The 19,142-nt window shown below is 44.3% G+C and overlaps 1 protein-coding gene across 12 annotated transcripts in view; it reads right to left on the reverse strand.

The window, feature by feature from the left end:
- LOC120899595 (flocculation protein FLO11) overlaps nucleotides 1-19,142 on the reverse strand; it is a 70,826-nt gene that overhangs the window by 30,633 nt on the left and 21,051 nt on the right. For 7 of the 12 annotated variants that reach the window (XM_040305627.1, XM_040305626.1, XM_040305618.1 and 4 more), the window contains exon 2: nucleotides 10,096-10,899. In XM_040305627.1, the coding sequence (XP_040161561.1) occupies nucleotides 10,096-10,271 (176 nt within the window). In that variant the 5' untranslated portion in view covers nucleotides 10,272-10,899. The remainder of the gene's footprint in view (nucleotides 1-10,095; nucleotides 10,900-19,142) is intronic. The other 5 variants (XM_040305624.1, XM_040305625.1, XM_040305619.1 and 2 more) reach the window with 3 other exon arrangements.

Raw genomic sequence — 19,142 nt, forward strand, 5'->3', positions numbered from 1 at the left:
GCAATGAAACAGAGCTAATCGAACAATCGCTAACTATTCTCCCACGTGCCTCCTACTACAAAGCAGCGGCGGCTGGATGAAACGCACCTAGAGGTTTCGATGCAATGCGTTCATAATGGGGGGCGTAAAAAAAATAAGTTTAACATTTATTTCTATTTTTACGTAAAGAAAACAACCTTTTGCCCACAGATTTTTCTATATTAGTCCCACGATTTATACGCTATTTGTGTAAGCATCCTTGTGCAAAGCAGAAAAAAGCTCGGCAAACCCTATACTCCGCTTAAAAACATGTAATTAAAACACCCACTTTCAACTGAAAACTCCAAAAAACCACATACGACACGTTTAATGAAGCACCACTTTCAAACAAACCCTTGAAAGGTCAGTTCAGACGTCACTGGAACGTGGTTTTAAAACGACTTCCAAATAAAACCGGGCCACAACCTTTTTCTGAATTTGGGCCCATAAATGGAACAGGAAAAAGAAAAAGTAAGAAAAAAGGAAATTACATAAGACGCTACCCGTGCGAGATGGTGGCGGTTGCAGGGTACGAAAAAAAAGAGGTGTTATATTTTTCCAGCCGTGTTCTTCGCAAGCAAACCATTTTCCTTCAATTCTCATCGCTATGCCACGTGCCCAAGCCTACGAGGAGCTGGAGACGGCTTTCCCGTTTTTTTTTGTTGTTGCACCAAATGAAGCCTTCCCTGCAAGCATTACGTCAGCACGCGCGCGAAATCAATGACGTATTCGGAACTGTTCCTATCGCGGCTGTAAAGACAGACTCTACGTCTAGAAACCGCTTACAAACAAACCAAAAAACAAACCAGTGCATCGGACAGTTTTTTTTTGCACTCAAACTCTCGAAAGGAGTGACAGGAATTGAAAGAAAGCGGAAGAGACGAGCCAAAGAAGTACCTAAGGGACTTGATCGGCGAGGGAAAAAGGCACGATTATCGGAGCTAAATATAAAGCTGACGGCACCACCAGAGAGAGCACACAGCACAGAAAAAAAGGCCAGCAACGAACCATTGACAAAGCGCACAGACAGCAGCGCGCGATTGCCCGGGAGTGTTGTGTCGGACTTGTGTATATTGGAGGAAAAAAAGGCATGCAATTGCGCCTCGCCAAATCAAACGATGCACTGGATTGCCTTGAGCGACAAAACCCGGAGAAAAACACGACACTCGAGGGCTGTTTGTGTGTGTCGTTTGCTGTCGTTTTTTTTGCACATAATGTCTATCGGAACGATAGCAGCTTTCGTAATTTGAACGATAAAACAAGGAGATAGTAGGTTTCGCAGGAGGTTCTTTGTAGGACGCAATCCGGTGAACGGAAAAATGACAACAAAAAGGATAATTCTGCTCCGGACAGGTAGAACAGAACCGGAACGAGTGGCTAAATGTCACGTGTAAACATTCGTGTGAAGACCCCCTTACCGTTGCATTTCCTTTTTTCTTCACCCAGAACCTTACAACCCTTCTTGTTGTCGCTTGAAAACAGTGCAAACAACGCCTACCGATTGCGCAACATTGATGAGCAGCACTATAAACTATGCGGATAACACCGTTTTATCGTAATCACTTCTCGTTTCGCGGGAGTGTCCCCCTTAGGGGGTGTTTTATCTGTCCATTGCTCGAGTCCAAGGTGTAGGGTGACATTCGCACAACAGCGTGTTCTTATCGGGCTTGCTGTCAGTTTTGTATGTCAATGCCAAAGACAGGCGGCTTCCAAACGGTTGGCCAACAGCAGCAGCAGCCAAGGCCATAACCGATCGGAAATGTCTCTATCAAACATTGGAAAGGTGGTGACTATCTCTGTCTCTCTAGCCCTTGTTTGTGTAGTTTTGTTAGATGTTTTTGTCAACTCTGTGAAGAATTGCGAGGTACAACAAGCCAACGTGCATTTTTGTGCCTTGAGACGTGCGCCTTGTACGGGTAGCGCCAATGATTGACGGGGAGTTTTTGTTTGCAAATGGAATTAATTCTATTTTTTCCGCCATCTCCACTTAAAAATAGAACACAGAGGTTGTTGGAGCTGAAGTAATAAATGTGAACGATGAAAGGAAGCGTAAAGCTAGAGCCTGAAGTGCTTTACGTTGAAAGTCAACAGCAAAGTCGAAGAAAGAAACTTGAAAAAAAGCAAAAAAGTCGAGCTTTATACATCTTTGGCACTCAATGGCTATTAATAAACGCATCAAACGATCATAAACAGTGCTATTTCATTCCTCTCGATCATATAATTCATAGATTGAATGTTGAACGCTTTGATGTTCAAGCATTGCTGAAGGCAACTTCACTTTTTCCAATGTTTTAGACATGAAGCAATCGAAATTCTGCTCATAATATCATGATTGAATGTCTGGTTTTTATTCAGATTATCAGACAGACACCTTTAGGTTCTCCAAAGACAACAACGCACCAAAGACAAAAAAAAAACTGTTATAACTTTGCAACGAAAAAGGTGATAATATCTCCAAACCAACAGATTCGTACCGTACATTTGTCCACCCCTTAAGTAATAGAACTTAATCCGACATCAAACACAGGAGTGACCATCATCTTTCTTCCCAAGAAGCCATAAACTAATGCTTTAGAGAGCATGGATCATAAAAAAAGTCACCAGGCGTATTGCTAATCCAACGACATCCAATACGCGTCGAACAGCTATAAACGCTTGTGACATACAGGCAGGACGGTTTAGAAGAAAGACAAGAAAAAGCCCCGGCTGTCAACCGCAAAACCGACCGGTTGCTATCTGGTGCAGAGGTTAAATCACGTCCCCAAGACATCCGCAGTCGCTCCAATACCGCAGTTGCCACCATCAGCATCATCATCATTGGGTCTTGTCTCTGGGTGTTGCAAACCGTTTTTGCTTGTTTGCACACGGACTACGCACTACTGCTGTATCGGATTACTAACCGTCCTCGATGGGCCGCAACCTGTCGAATGTGTGCACGGAGACACACCAAGGCCACCGCACCGGTCCATCGACCGAAATTTGCCAACCGTACGGTTTATTGGAGGAAACACAGGCCGAAGTCACACGACCGACGGTGTGAGAGTGAGATGATTGGTTTCATCCGTGCTCCAGTTGCGATACATCCAAAGTTACTGACATCTCCGACACCGACAAAACTCTTGGTGAATGACCGGGTGTGAATGTTGCTGCTCCCTTTAGTAATGATGGTGAGCCATCTCTAGGAATGGCAAAGATAAGCGGAAAGAATCGAAGAAACGGTACCAAAATAGACGGGAGTGGATTATCCCTTCAGGTATTTCGTCTAGGCTGATGGGAACCAAGACTTCAGCCTGGGACAGCTAATACAAACAATTCGAAATCATTATTTTCAAATCCACTAAAGGTTAAGGTATTGGCCGCAGCCACCACATGAGCATAAATTGTCCAAAAAACGAGCCGCACACCATGTGACACCGGTTCGGCGACCGATTTCTGAACTGTCTGGCCCTCTCGCTCTCTGTGTGCTTGTGTGCTAAGAATAGTTCCGCACTTGTGTCGGGAAGCTGGGGGGACACGGGGTGGAACACAGCTACAGCCTAGTGCCACGTCGGGGTCGGGAAACAAGGGAATGTCATTAAAAATAAACTGTTTCCGTTGGTTCCATTGGCCCGTGCGGCCGATCCACTTATCGGATATAGTGCCGGGGAGCGAACAGGCAGACACAGGAGGAAACCCAACGAATGTGGATGAAAATTTCAGTGTCAAATGCGTGGCATAGTTGTGTGGTTTTGGGGGCTGTGGCGAGGGGGAGCAAAACATACGCTAAATTGATTTCGGTGTTCCAAAGTTTGAACGCCAACAGCGATCGGGAACGCGTTGTTTAGAGACGTTGCGCGCGCGAGTGTGTGTTTGTTTTAAAATTCCTGACTCGCCGTGCCGAACGTGCCGATGAACAGTCAACTCAAAACATAGCCAATAGAGCGAACCTACAGCAGAGTTCGATTCGATTCCGAAGGTTGTACAAACGTTGTCGGGAGGTGTGATTTCAGTTTAATGAGTCCATCCATTACAGCGGAAACATATCACTCCGTGTCGCTATTGCGCTCTGCCGGCATATTCCCACGGGGATATTGGGGCCTTAAGCTAAGGCTAAACCAACAGTACAGAGGAGAGTGGGAATTGCTGGGAAAACATCCCAACGACAACATTATTCAGGGGCTTTCACAAACAATTCCTCAATCCAACAGCCAAGTTGGAATTTATGTTCGAAATGCCGGAAACCACTGCCAGGGAGTCCAGAGTGGTAGCGAACGGCCGTGAGCGTCAGGTCCGGGGAAATCTTCGGAAAAGCGCTGCCACAACACACACACACGCAAATCTTAGATCCAAGGGACTTCTAAAAATAGCTTCAAGGTCCCGCTGCCGGTGGGCCTGTGTGCATGAAAATTTTTGGAACTTCGATCGCAAAAGCCAAACATGGAGCGGGCGCTATTTATAGGGTCACCGGCCCCACAACATACCGTGCGATGCAATAGATCTTTGGGGAGATGCTTCTTCGTTCGTTACAAAAGCGTTACGTAAAATAAAGATGGAGTTCAAAGGGAAGAGAAATCGATCGATTTTGCTGAGGAAGTATGATGACGACGTGGATATTTGTTTTTAAACCATTTTAAGTAAAGACTCTTTCAATATAATTCTTATATCATGTCAGGATGCACATCTCAAACTGTCACAGCATTGACTTCGATTGACACACACACTGCTCCCAGGTTCATTGATAAATTAATGCATTGCACACATCAATCCTTCGTCCCCTTGCTTCACGCTTGACGGCAACTGGCAGCAGGCAGCTCCCAGGCCGGTGGTAGACGTATCACCCCCGTCATCCTATCCAAACTAGGTCATTTGGTCATTTGCGCTTGGACTGGTGCTGTGCACAACGTCTATGAATGGCGAATGGCACAGACTGTGTCGTTCATCGTCCATTTGCTTGCCATCCACGCCTTTCAAAAACCTCGGCAGTAGGAAATGTTGTTGTTATGCACAGCCAACGATTCTCTGTAGCGCCTTTAAAGGGACGCAGTTCACAACAAACTTGAAGAGGAAGTGGATGTGTTTTTTTCTTCATTCCACCATAATGCGTTTGTCTGCTTCAGCATTCCATTCTTAAACCAAGAAGTAGAACACCCAAGCCAACCCTCTTAAAAATGAATGTGGCCCATTCGATGTAGCGACCTCTTCGGAAAGAAAACAGAATCTAATGGTAAAGCACATCCGGCTTGGAACATAGTGCCCTCGCGATCAACGACTAAAGCACGCGTGTGTATGTGTGTGACGAGAATATGCGGACACGTCCATACATACAACTTTATCTTGAAGCACGAAACCGCTTTTGATACCAAACGGAAACGGAGCGGATCAGAGCGAGTCTTGCAACAGCGCGAAGGGGCTGCTGGTCTGTTCCAGAAGTGCATACCACCACCTATTGCTGATGCAAATGAGCTCATAAACCTCACTTACACACACACACACACACACACACACACACACACACACACACACACACACACACAACCCCAAGCTCGCGGTCATCGTCACGGTTCATTGACACGTGCGTACACCTTTGGTTCTCCGCTTAGAAGAGAGCACGTACGTAATCACGGGATCCGCGTTGATTATAATGGCGGAGGAACCGGGTCGGACCGGAGGCGGTACGTGTGGGGTGGTGATGAAGGGTCGCACGGCTGCTGATTGTTAGCTTTATTCCGAATCGGTCAAGGGATTTTTTGTATTACTATATCTCCTTCGCCCGTGTTGCCGTTACGGGCCTCGCGCGGTGCATCATATTTACACCCTGCACGACCCTCCCAGGGTCGTTACAGAGAGTGGTGGCTGTATCGCGATGATCGCTAGTTCCGTTTTCAGATTAAAATCAATGAGTCGTTAAAGAAGGTTTGTTTGTTGTTGTTTTTTTTTTGCTTCAGTTTTTGTAACTGCAACCTTTGTGCTTGTTTAGATGCAACGAGCGGAAGGTTTTGAAGTGTGAATAGTTATTGTATAACAACAAAATGAAATTACTGAAGGATGTGCGTAAGGAAGAGCTAGGGTAGGTCCGTCAAAGTTAAAGGGAAGGCCTTATCTGATCCCAGGCATTGAATGCAGTTTTAAGGTTCTATTTTGATCTAGAGCTTAATAATTACTGTTCTTGGTTATTATATCTTACTGTGAACTGTTCAGAGTTACATCCGAGTTATTTCAGTTCATGGTAAAACAAATTATGAGTTACATTGATTAATAAGATCATACCTAGAATATGATTAGGATCTCCTTGAAATACCAGCTATTCTATTCCAAAGATTTTCAATTTCTTGGGAAGATGTTCTGTCACTATGACATATCCCAAATGACACGAAAATGCGACAAATTAAACCATTTTGTACCACTTACATTCAACCAGAATTAGTGTTGGAGCAAACCAACATAACTTCCATTGACACTTGGTTCATAAAAAAAGGAACAACCGTCCACCATTAGCTCTAACTTCTCGTCGCAAATCCCATTACAACCGTAACCAACTGCCAATTTTCCTCCCCCACTCCATTCTCGGACACGGAGAGTTTTGTGATGACCCAGATAAACACACGCTGTCTCGGTCTGTCTCTGCGTTATGCTCCCAGGCACCGTCGTGTCAAAACAACAATCATCCCGAGCCGGAGTTCTCGACAGTTGTCCCCAGCGGCCACGGTACCAGGTCGAGAACGAACGGTCGAGAGTCCACAGATAGAGGGCGGTTGCTGTAGCAATAAACACTCGCACGACAGCGATACTTTATTCCTTCCTACAAACCTGCTCTCGTTGGAGTTTATTGGAGTGCCTTAGAACCGTGCGCCCACCTTGCGGATTTCCAGCCAATTAACTATGCTACACACTTCGTTACCTGGGGTAGTCTTTGCAGAAAACCACAAGGAATTAGGGGAATAAAAATAAAAGGGAAAAAATCGTTTTCTTTAATTACAGCATCACACACACTCACATATTCTAGTGGTCGTCGCTGTGACATAGGGGTTGTAAAAAATAAACGCAGAAGCATCGGTGTGTGAGTGTTCTGGTTGCGATAAAACCACCCGATGGCACACGTCATCTTCGCCGGCGTGTACGAGCGTGTCGCTCGTGTCTCGATTGCGGGCGCTTCATTCTCGATCAAACGAACGAACCACCCCTTTCTTCTTCGCTTTTTCATGTGAGGCCGAGCTATTTGATGCTATCCAACCCCCTATGCAAGCCAATTGGACTGGTGGTGGTGTAAGTTTCATCCGTTGCCAGTACGATCATTGGCAACGTGGTGTGCGTACAATCGGGGGACAACAGTTTTATTAACCCTGATGCATCAGATCAGAAGCCTCTTCACTTGATCGCACAGCTGATATATGCCAATTCTGTATGTGTGTGTGTGTGTGTTTGTGTGTTGTAGAGTGTTTTTATGATTTTTTTAAACACATTTAACAGACAGTAAGGGAGGAAATACATTCCTCTACAACAGATAAATTGCAGCGAGCGTGAAGGAGACTCGGCACAATCAATACCGAAACGAACACATCGACGAAACGAGTTGCGCAGAGAGCATACGTGTAATGAATCTGGCATATGCATATGTATGACCATTCCCTTTCCTTTTTTGGAAGTCATGGTCCAGACATTTTGCAGAGGCCCAACTTTTGGACAACGTGTATAAATATTCTTTCAATTAGATCTGCGAAGCTCACATGGCATGACGGTGGTTCCACGTCGTGTCATACTCTAATAATAAATGTGTGACATACGCGTTTACCAACACTTGCTTCTAACAATGAAGTGTGGTAGGCGCTTGTTTCTGTACAACCTTTTTTGTTTTTTGGAGGGCAATACATTTTTATGGCCTACCTTCTTTTTGCCAAAATTGAACATTAAATGAGGACAACAATATTAGCAACATCGTTTCATGCTCGCTCACACACACATAGCTTACGTCCGACGTCACACACAAAAAAAAAAATACACGGATCCGGCCTGGCTGGTAAACTGGTTTGAATTTTACAATGACGCAAGGTTGCGACCGTTTCAAGGTTGGTTGGTCAGTCGCTCCTGCTACCAGCGCGCGGCTCGGTGACGTTCGCTCTTCTGCGGTCCACATTCTCTCTCACGAACACAGACACACAGACAGAAAGCAGCAAGCGGTTCTGCGATTTCTACGTTCCACCTGACCTGGCAGGGGCACCCTTCCGAACGACCCCCGCGTGTGGCCAGCCAGCCACGTACAGAAGTGGCTCTACAGCCTTTCGCGCGACCTTTTCGGTGGGCTCAGACCACATCACAGCAGCAGCAGCAGCAGCCGTTCGATCCATCCTCGAAGGACGTCATCATGGAGAGGCAGTTAAATCGGTTCTCTTTGGTTTTTGGCACACTCCGCGCGCTGGGTTGCAAAGAGTGGCGGAAGTCGGGGGGAGCCATCGGTTTAAAATGGTTGAACTTTTTCGGGGCCAGTTTTTCGGGGTGACACCACAAAACCGGCCAGCAATTTTGCCAGCGTTTTGTGTTTTTACATTTGTCTCTTTTATGGGTACGGTGGTTTTGGGGCCGAACGTGGTCGCTCGAACCGGAATTTACAAACCATTACATCCGTTGACCGGTGTCGAAAGTTTAGCGTTGATTTGTGGAAGATTTAACAAAGGGCAGGCTGAGTTTTATTTTTGTTGGATGAATTTTGCAACAACACAACGGACATGTTTTCTGGTGCCAAAAAAAGGAAACAAAAGCTTAGAGGGCAGAATAGAAACGATGAAAAGTAAATACGACGGTTTCATGTGTGTAAGAAATTAGGAAATCAAATTTTAACTGGTAAAATTATGGATGTTTGTGTAATAATTAAACAAAGAAACAACGTCTATTTCGTGATTTAAGAAATCGTCAGAACTTGCCAGAAATATTCCACTCGAATGGTCAATGTGTGGAAATCCAATTCACGACTGCATGATAAGTGAGATGTTTGTTTAGCACCTTTGTATTGAGGAATCATCATATGATGGAGCAAATAAAAAAGGTTCAGATTCAGGTAAATATTTGATGAACTATTTCGGTTATTAAAGAACTCAGATTTGAGAAGAAAGCCTACCATACTGTTGAAAATTAGCGGACGGTTCCATTTCTGTCCTTATTTGTAGCGATTAGGGTTTAATTAAAAAATAGTTACACGAAAATTTATGCCTTTGCAGAGATCGTTTAGAGTCAATTAGTGACAATCTGGCAGGAACATTTACAGGGTTTTGCAGGGGTTCTCATAGTTGTGGGACACTTCCTTGAGTCACTTTCTTATAGGAAGTGAACTTCATATTTTGGAAATCGGACTGTATGGTATCCTTTTTGAACAGACTCCTTGGAAAATCTTATTGGAATTGTCCAACAAAGGTGCTATAGAGTGCAATTCTCATTGCATTAAGTTCATTTCACTTAAGAAAGAAATAATAAAGTAAGAGCAAATCAATAAGTAAAAAGCTATTTTAAAAGATTGTACCCAGCAGTAAGGCAACATTACTAATCTAAACATCTTAATGGCCCTTCAAGAAGGTATGAAGGTTAAGGTTTTATGATTGATTTGTATCCTCGTGCTATTCAAATAAGAATTATTAAAGTTTATTCAAATCTAGTATGCTTTAATTATATTCTAGTCCAAAGGCAAGGTTTTAAATGTCACATCGCTCTCTAACCGTTACCTTTCATCAAAATATCTCAAAACAAGACATACTTGTCACACAAACTGTCAACTCTACTAATGCGGAACCCATTAAACACTGCCATCATATCACCCACCCCTTTTGACACATGTACTGACACGTGCCATCGTCAAAACGAACAAAACACACGTACGATAAGCCGGACAAGAAGCGCGAACAATTGTCTAGAATCTTGCACGACGCTGTCCCCCTACACCTTCAGTCAACACAGCGGCGGCTGCGCACACAACACGACAAATAACAAAACCCCATTCGGCGCAAGCAGTAATGATGCAAGTCGTGTAAGTATGTCACAATAAGAACCATTCCCACTGGCAGCTACATTAAGGGGTGCCCACCGTGTGTCCACGTGGGTGTATCCGCTACCTACCTAGTACTGTGCGCCTGGAACGAGCCACCGTCCAGCAGGCGAACCTTCGCAAACAGCATCGCGTTCAGGAACGGCACCTCGATCAGCTCCTCCAGGTGCAGCTCCACCGAGAACTTGTACTTTTTCTTCTTCATCATAAATGCCATTCCTGGGGCGCCCGGCCCTATTAGTGTCATTCACGGCGGTATGGTACGCGCGGAGATATGTTTTGCTGGGGGGTGCCGCCACCCACCACTGGCGGAGGGGGCTGGAAACTAGCAGCGACTTCTTTTTTTTCCTGGGCGGAATGTAACTCCCTAGCACTAAATTGATTGATAAACGATTGATGCTTCGCTTAGTTTTCACTGATCACCGCACCGGCTGGTTTTTCAATGCCTTTTTACACCACAAATGCCAGGCTTCACCTTCTATTGCATGTGCAGATTACATCGAGCATAACACACACTTTCACACTTTCCTGGGCATTCTTAGACACAAACACGAACCGATAGCGAATAACCGATCATAAATAACCATTGCGCAGACACACACCATACGATTTTTTACATAATTTTCTCGCACATTAGTGGCTCCCGGGGTTTTTAAATATATATTAACGAGCGGAAAACATCACAATTTCGTCACTTTTCACTTTTTCTGTAGTAAAAACAATAAAACAAAAATCACACATTAATAATTTGAAACTGCAGCGACACTAACGGGAAAACCTCCTCTTCTTAAGGTCTCAAAGTATAGAGTGTTAAATTCTGACGGTTATATTCCCACGCCAGTGTCAACAGCAAGTGCTCACGAGTTCCTTCAATCCTGCAAAAAAGATAAAAACAGATAAAAATGACATTAGTTTAAGCTGAGGATTAAATTGTGATTTTAGTTATCGATACACAAGTACACAAAACACACACTTTTGGAACGGTCCAAAGGTTGCAAAAAGGCACAGAAAACCAATTACCCCGTCCAAACCGTAAGGCGTCAAAGCTTCTACTGCTACACCGCTACACTTGGACCAACGTCAACGGATATTCCCTTTTTAAGGTTCGGTTTAAACGCTCCCCCAGCTCACATAAATTATCGCCTATCGCCGCACACGAGATAATCCATCACCAAACCTGTCGAAGGTTTCAAATCTCGGAGGCGCTCTTTATCAGTGTTGCAGAAATGTTAGATTGTGCGCAAAAAACCAAAAAAAAAATGGTTCCTCTTCGACCCCCATCGATGGAACCGGAATTGAGAAGGCAAAATACGAGACAAATTAGCTACAAAACCTCTGTTAACATCCGCTTCAGATAATGAACTTATCGCTCGCGTGGGAATTCTTGCACAGCGAGTTAAATCATCTAAAAAGAAGTCGTTTTTGGCGCTGTTGTGAAGCATTAGATCGAGCGCAGGTTGAAGTGATGTAATGAAAATGGGTGGGTACACGGTGGATTTATGTTATCGGTCGCTATCGCAAAGCATTGCAATCTAACCCTCTAAAAAGGTACGAGGACACACAACTTTTGATTGCAAAACTAATTTTAGGCCGTTAAAACAAGGCTGATAACATCTCCAGGGGTTTGGTAAGGTTACTGAGTACGGGTGACCTATGTAATCTCGTGTATGTTTACACGATGGGTGTGTTTGCGATCATAGAATTAGTTTATGAGTGCAAGTGGTGAAACCAACTGTAAGATTCAGTTTTAACTGAGATTTTATCTTAATAAAGTTTCGTGTAAATATTCATAAAACAATAAAGTTAATGAAATAAATGTACAAAAATCTTCCAAACAATCTCAAAATATCAAAAACATGTCGTTTTTGTCGTAAAATAATCAACTTTTACAGTACATAAGCAAAATTGTGAAAAACTCACCCAACGATTGCACTTCTCGAATGTCAATCGAGCACAAAGCAACATTTGCCAAATAATCAAAAACCTCCACCGGGCAGGTTGAATCACCATCCAAGGGTAATTAGAGCAAAATGTTGCAGTACAAAGCTGCGGTGCGAATTCGAGTCGAACGTTTATCAACTCTATTATCAGGTTGTCGTAAATTACTTACCCCCAAACCTATCCTTTTCCAACCACACAGAGAGCCACCAAAGCCATGTTTACGGCGTTGGAGGAAAAAAAGGTATCGCACACGAAATGCCGATAACGCATCGTCACCTTGCAAAATATTTCACTTTATCTCGCTTTGCTTAGTGCATCGTGGGGTGGAGAGTAAAGCCGGTGAATCACACTGTGTGGTGTTCGATTGGACTCGGGACTTTTATGACAGTATTTTGTTTACATTTGCTATAACTGCAACCCAGGTATGAGTTCTAGATCGTTCGAGAAGCATTTTTGCACCCGTAAAACGATAAATAATCCAACATACACCACACCTTGATTTGAGTTGATTTATCTTGCCGAAATTCACCATAATCATTCATCAACCCACAACCCTTGATGTGCTTCCTGCACACTTTCTCGCCGTGGATTCACACTCTTCGCGCTACTCTCGCGCGCAACAATCTGCATTCAATTAAGTGGAATTCTTTCGCAAATCAAGACCACATTCCAGTGCACAAATTGCCCTTTCCGATCCAGACGGTCAATTGAAAAATGACACAAAAATGTGCTCTTGCCGCCGCCCTCCCCCATATATGGTTGCGACATGTAAAATGGCAACACGATACACACACTCACCCAGACACAGCACAGCGTAGTAGGATTGAGAAAAATAGCAAACATTTGCCAAATGGAGAGGGAGATGCCAGAGTTCGTCTTCGAGTGGGGCCGAATTGTGAAAATTGCACCGAGGCAAGCGAAATTCCTCCCAAATTACCATTCTAGGATTGAAAACGACCCGGAGCGCACGTCTCCATAAAACGCAAGCACGCCGCAATGGCGTGACACCGGATCGTTTCCCGCTTTGCCATTTGCTTTCCTAACCCCTTTCTTTCCCCCCACTGCCCATGCTACTACTTCACCTAATTGCACAGGAAGTACGGGAAAACGGAGCCGGAAATCTAGCCACACATTTTTCTGCTGCTTGCGCAATATGCGGCATCGAATAAATCATCGCGACAACTTGACAGATAGACACAGGGTCGTGCATACACACACACGCGCGCGCGGGTCAAATCAGTTTGAAGCACTTGTTGCTAAAGTCATTAATATTAGCATGTTAAAAACTGGGTTGGAGTCGGTTTTGTACTAGAGCCATGCGCATTTGTCAGAGCATGAACATACAAAACACAAATGAAAATACAGCTTTTAATCAACATAAGGTTTTTACATCGTTTAAACATGGCTGATGTTAGATAACATTAATTCAAATAAGAACCGAATAACAAACATCCAAGTAACAGATCCAACAGAAATACCGACTGGCTGACATATGGTTGAAATAGGTCATCGAGGCGTGTGAAGAAGCAACGCCTCGGCTGGGAAGAGACACATAAAATAAACACATCAGCTGACATGCATACCCACACACACACATAAACACACAGCCAATTGGAGATTGGAGAAACAACTTCTGGAAAATACTAACCAACCCTCAGTTCTCCCTCAGTGTTGCTGCAACGATCTAACGGTGTGTGGCGTAACAAAGGGTTGCCATAGGCCGTGCACGTCTTGGTCAACGCGCTTTTATGCGGTCAATTTATAGTTTCGCTGCCTAATGCCCCACAACACACAGTGCGGCTCTTCTTCCCGAATTTCCTACCATTTGGGGCCCGGGGCACACATAATTCTGATCGGAACGACCGTCGGAATAAAGAAAACAACACTTTCCGCGCGATAAATACAGTGCGGGGAATATGTTTAAGGTTAGATTTCGTAATAGCTCCCCTAATAGTCTCTTTTTTGTAATGAATTTGAGTACGAAACAATGAGAAGAAAGAAGGGAACATCATGCCAAAACATCAAACCTTGTACAGTGTTTTCAACCCGTTTTGAAGTCCTGAGAGCTCCTAAGTTCCTTCTTTTTTGCTCAATTCCTGCCCCAATCAATCGCTCAGTAACGCCCTTTTACATCTCTATAATTATTCCCCGCAGTGTTGATTTGTAAAATCAACACTTGGCGCAGTGGATCGCACAAACCCTCTGAGACCCTGACACGCGATTCCCCCTGGGACTAGCCTGCCGCTCCGGAACCGGAAGCACTCCAATTATACGAAGAAAATAAATAAAAAACCCTGTCCGTGCCGTTCGTCCTGGTCGTCCCCAGGGAAGAGCCGATGAATGTGATCGTGTCCAGCACTCGGCCCATGGGACGACGTTGGCACAGCGCCCAGCGAGAACTCTGTTTACTTGCTTGCCCATATGGTCACGCGAGCGTCGTGACGTGTTTACTTTTTGGGAGCGAAATAGTTCTACAGTGCTGGTTTAAAATTCGCACACAAAGGTTTTTTTACGCTAGGATGATAGACGATTTAAGCTTATTTATTGCTTTTGGAACCTTATACATACAATAAAGAACACACAAAACGCTCTTGTTGCGTTAGTTTGCGTACAGAAACACAAACACAAGGCCTGGGTTTTCGCCTGAAGGCCCCAAAAAAGAAAAAGAACGAACGAAATGGACCATATGACGTGACGATAATTATACTAATGCATACTACAAAACCATTTCAACTCCCGGCAGAAAGAAAGGGAATGTGGATATGGGGGCAGCAGCAGCAGAACCTTATCTTTTTAACGTCGCTTTGTAGGCTACACACAACGTCAAACAAACCACTACTACTACTACTACGCCCAGAAGATAGGCAAGGTGCGTCGGTTTTATCCGCGCGTGTGCCTATCTCTCTCCGCCTTCTCCTCTGCCTCCGTGGTAATGACATTCCAGCGAGGACAGCCCAGTCCGCCAGCCTTTATCAGTTGACCATAATCGGTAATTAAACCACCGCCACTTACAATCAGCCCTGCCCCGTGGCACTTCTTCCACACCGGAGGAGCACGGTGGTGTTTTAGCGGCCAGTTTGAGCGGAAGCCTAAAGACGAAAAGCCCCCGGTGGAGTGTTAGGTACGGTGCGGTACGAAATGTATGTGTGTTTACTTATCAAGTTCAAACGCAGTCGGAAGTGCGCGTTGGCGATGATAAGAACACAATGACCATTTGGAGTAGGTATGGATGCCAGCAAACTGGTGTGCTGAGGTGTGCAATGCATCAAACTGTTTGCTGCAATCACAGAGCGCGCAATGGCATTCGTGTCCGGGTGCAATCATTCTTCGGGCGGATGTAATGTATTAACGTGGTGTGTATGGGGAAAATAATCGCAAATGCAGTTAATATTTCATAAAAAGCACACGATAAACTACAACAAAAATACAAAAACGAATCGAAAAAAAACTAACTTTTAAAAAGGGTAAAGAACATGTGTTTGAGATCCGTGAGTGTACACGAGCTGTCAAAATCCAATATGGCGTACCACATATCTGTCAGTTGGGTACGCACAATACAACCCGGCTGATGAATGTTTTGACAGACGTGGACCGAAAATTGCAATGCAATAACTTGAAAGGTAAAACAACCCAATGTCTGTAAATTATGCTTATCTTTGCATTCTGGCCATTACGCACGAACTGCGATTTAAATTATTTACGTCCCGAAAAGTGATTAAAGTCACAAATTAAACTGCGTTCTTGTCTTTTCCCATTTTCCCAAAACAACCCAATACAATCTGAAGACTCGTTACGACGCGCGTGTCCATCGTGGCCAGCAGCACGTAGAACGATTTAATTTCCTCACCAAACCGTTCGGTTTGTTTGGTTTGGCGCTTTCCAATCAAGTGTGTTTGTGCGATTTATCATCAACCCGCCCCCTACCCCAAAGGGTTTTGGGCCCTTGGTGCCTTCCGTCAACAACAGCGGAAAATAATGCTTCCCCAACGGAAATCGAAAGGCCACGTTACCGTGTGCGTATGTACGCAAAAACTCCCAATTTCCCAAACGCGCAAACCCAAGCGCAAACTGTTGTTGAACGATTTTGCACTTACGTACGACCCTACCCACTGCCAAATGGTGTCATTAGGCACGTCACGTTTCATAGCCGTAGGTCGGTTCGGCCACCACCCTCCCCAACGACACCCACAAGGTCTCCCCGGTCCACAATTTCGGCAACACACACAGACACACGAAAAGTTTTGTGGTTTGATTTTTTTTGCCGCTGTCGTTCCCTTCCCAAATGGTGGTTGTTCACCACGTTGGACTCCTTGAGAAATAGTATCGGAAGGAGTGCCACGGGCATAAGGAAGACCATCGCGTGCGTGTGTGTGTGTGTGTAGGAGGTTGGCGATTTTGACGCAAGCAACCGATAAATCATAACGCGAAAAGCACCGAAACATTGCGCACGTGTTTGCCACTTGAGGCACGTGACGTGATGGGCAAAGGAAGCATTTCGATTCGGTGCCGAGCAAGGGAACCTTCGTAGTGGAGCTTTTCAAGTGATTTGTTGAAGGCTCGCCATCATCACGTCCTGTGCCGGAGTCGTGAGGCAGTGGGCGAAGGTTTGGCAAACGGAACAGGGCGAGCTAGGGACGACCCTGTTGAAAATATGAAGGGAATTACGAAAACCGATTTCTCACCATTAGACGTGAAGGGTGTGTCTGCCTTTCCGGATTTTTTGTGTGGTTTGTTCGCAACAAACAAGAATCAAACAGTCATTAATTGGCAGTGACACATTGGCATGTTAAGCACAGAATAACAAACATCATTTTTAATGGATTTCAATAACAATAGAAAAACAAATCGTTCTGCCCCAAAGTAGTCATTTAACGCTTTCTGACAGGTTATCTTCAAAAAAATAAAGAATATTTCAATTCCAAATGTTTTATTGTAACATCAAATTGACTTTTGTGACTTCTTATGCTCTATGTTTCACTACCATTAGATTTGACACAAACTAAGTTGAAGCAACGGCTCATTAAACAGACATTAAGACTGTTCATTTCATTAACCTTCAACAACTTGTCAACCAGCGATTCAAAGCGTAACCATTTCAAAATATGAAACTCCTAGTGCTGCTAAAGCACACGGTAAAGTAAAAACCACATTTCTTTTAAATGCTTCATAAATTCAATTTCGATTGGCAAACTGTGCTCGTCGTAAAACGAAAACCGAAAAGGTTCAGAAAGATCAATTACCATCTCATCAAGGCAGCATCGCCGAGCAGAGCAAAACACAACAAAACGTGAACACTCGCCGGTGCACTTCTCATGGTACGGTGCTGACGGTCTTGCTTCCAGAAGACGTTGGAACGTTAGGAACACATACACACACAAACCACACAGCGCAGCAGCAAGTTGGTACGTTTTGGATTTCATTGTGCCATCTTGCAATCAATTTTAGCTTTACCAGCTCGTCGCTGGGTCATATCGAACGATGCAGGGCACGGTGTTGGGACGAACGCGCGCACAACCGAGCAGTTAAATGCAACGAGCTAGACGCTGAAGCAACAGCTTCGACAAAGCAACACACGTCCCGGCCGTACATGGGGGTGTAAAACATTTAAATTCACCAACATAAACATAATCATTACCACACACTGGTTAAATATGCCCTTATTTACCCCTATTTTTGCAGGCATTCCGCTTTTTTCGTAGGCACAAAACCAATGTACTACTTTAAATAGCTTCACACACGCGAACTATAACACCGTCAGCACCAGACAGACATCATCGTGCACGGGGTGTGTTCTTTTGGGCACTACGAAACAGGCTTGGTTGGTTTAGTTAGTGGCAACGCATTGCGTCAACGTACAATAACGATTTGTTTGGCTTCGATTCGAGTGTTTGATTTGCAACATATTTTGGAAGAGCGCGCCGCGGGCATTACTGTTCTCTTGACTTCCGTGCTCATCTCATCCATCATCTCAAGAAGAGGTCGTTTGGGGGAGGGTATGAGAAAATCACTACCCATCACTTGACACATTCCACCGCCCAGCGTTCTTTGGCTTTGATCGGTCATCGCTCACTCATTGGAATGTTTTTTTTTTTCTTTTTTTTTTCCACTGCAAGATGAGGAGCAAAACCACTCAGAGCTTTACTTTACTTGTTTGAGCACTCTCGAGCCTCACTTCAACTTGCTAGCTGACCCAGTCGGTGAGGTCCTTATCCATCTTTTATCATGATATCCGACTGCTGCTTTGGAATTCAAACCATTCTCCCTTGGCAGAGGGATCGCAATTACGGCACCCAAGCGTGTTGTATTATACTTTCCTCTACCAGACAAAGAGAGTACGCTGAACGGAATAGAAAAACTGCTCCGTCCAATAGGGGAAGACTCACGCACGGACAAGTGCCACACTTGAGTGGGATACCCACAGACCAAAAAAAAACAAAACAAAACAAAAAACTACTGTTTGCTTGGCGCCGACAACACGTTGCGCTATCACTCGTGCGCGTTTGGTTTGGCGTCTTGCTTTGTCTTGGTTTCTTTTCCGACTGGCTGACAAGAAACCCAAAACACGCACACACAACATACCCACCAGGCGAGTAGCGGGATTTATGCCGTTCATTTGCCGCGCCGCTATGAATAGCAGCCCTACCGTGAGCCTCCAAAATATTGGAGGAAAAAGGGCACACAGCCCGTACCAGGAGCAGGGTGGACAATTAAGAAACGCAAGTCGTTGGATTGAGCAAGGTTATCGCTCAAGCTGAAGAAGTGGTGGTGGCTCTCGTCGAGTGCCGGCCAATGAAGAGTTTCGAAGGGCTAAGATTGATTCGTTGTGAATGTGTTTTGAAGAATGTACAGCCAGAATGTGTTTCCAATTAGACTCACAATTGGATTCGGTGCTGTGTGTTCTATTTTTAATCAATTTTATATCTAGTTAGTTTTTTAATTTCTTTTGTCATTTGTTTTTACTGTAATTATCTTTGCTCTTTAATTTTATTTCGTTTAATGGTCTTTTATCTCCTGTGTTTGTATTCTTAATTTTGTCCTATTCTCTTTCATTATTTGAATTAATTTGCTTGAAAAATGTATGTTCCAAATTTGTTCTTTGTAACTACAAAACTACTTTATTTCATTAGGTATTTCGCAACCCAAGTTGCTTCTACAACAATAAAACCCCTCTCGCTAT

Source organism: Anopheles arabiensis, chromosome 3 (genome assembly GCF_016920715.1).
Source record: "Anopheles arabiensis isolate DONGOLA chromosome 3, AaraD3, whole genome shotgun sequence".
In the NCBI taxonomy this organism is placed as follows: Eukaryota; Metazoa; Arthropoda; class Insecta; order Diptera; family Culicidae; genus Anopheles; species Anopheles arabiensis.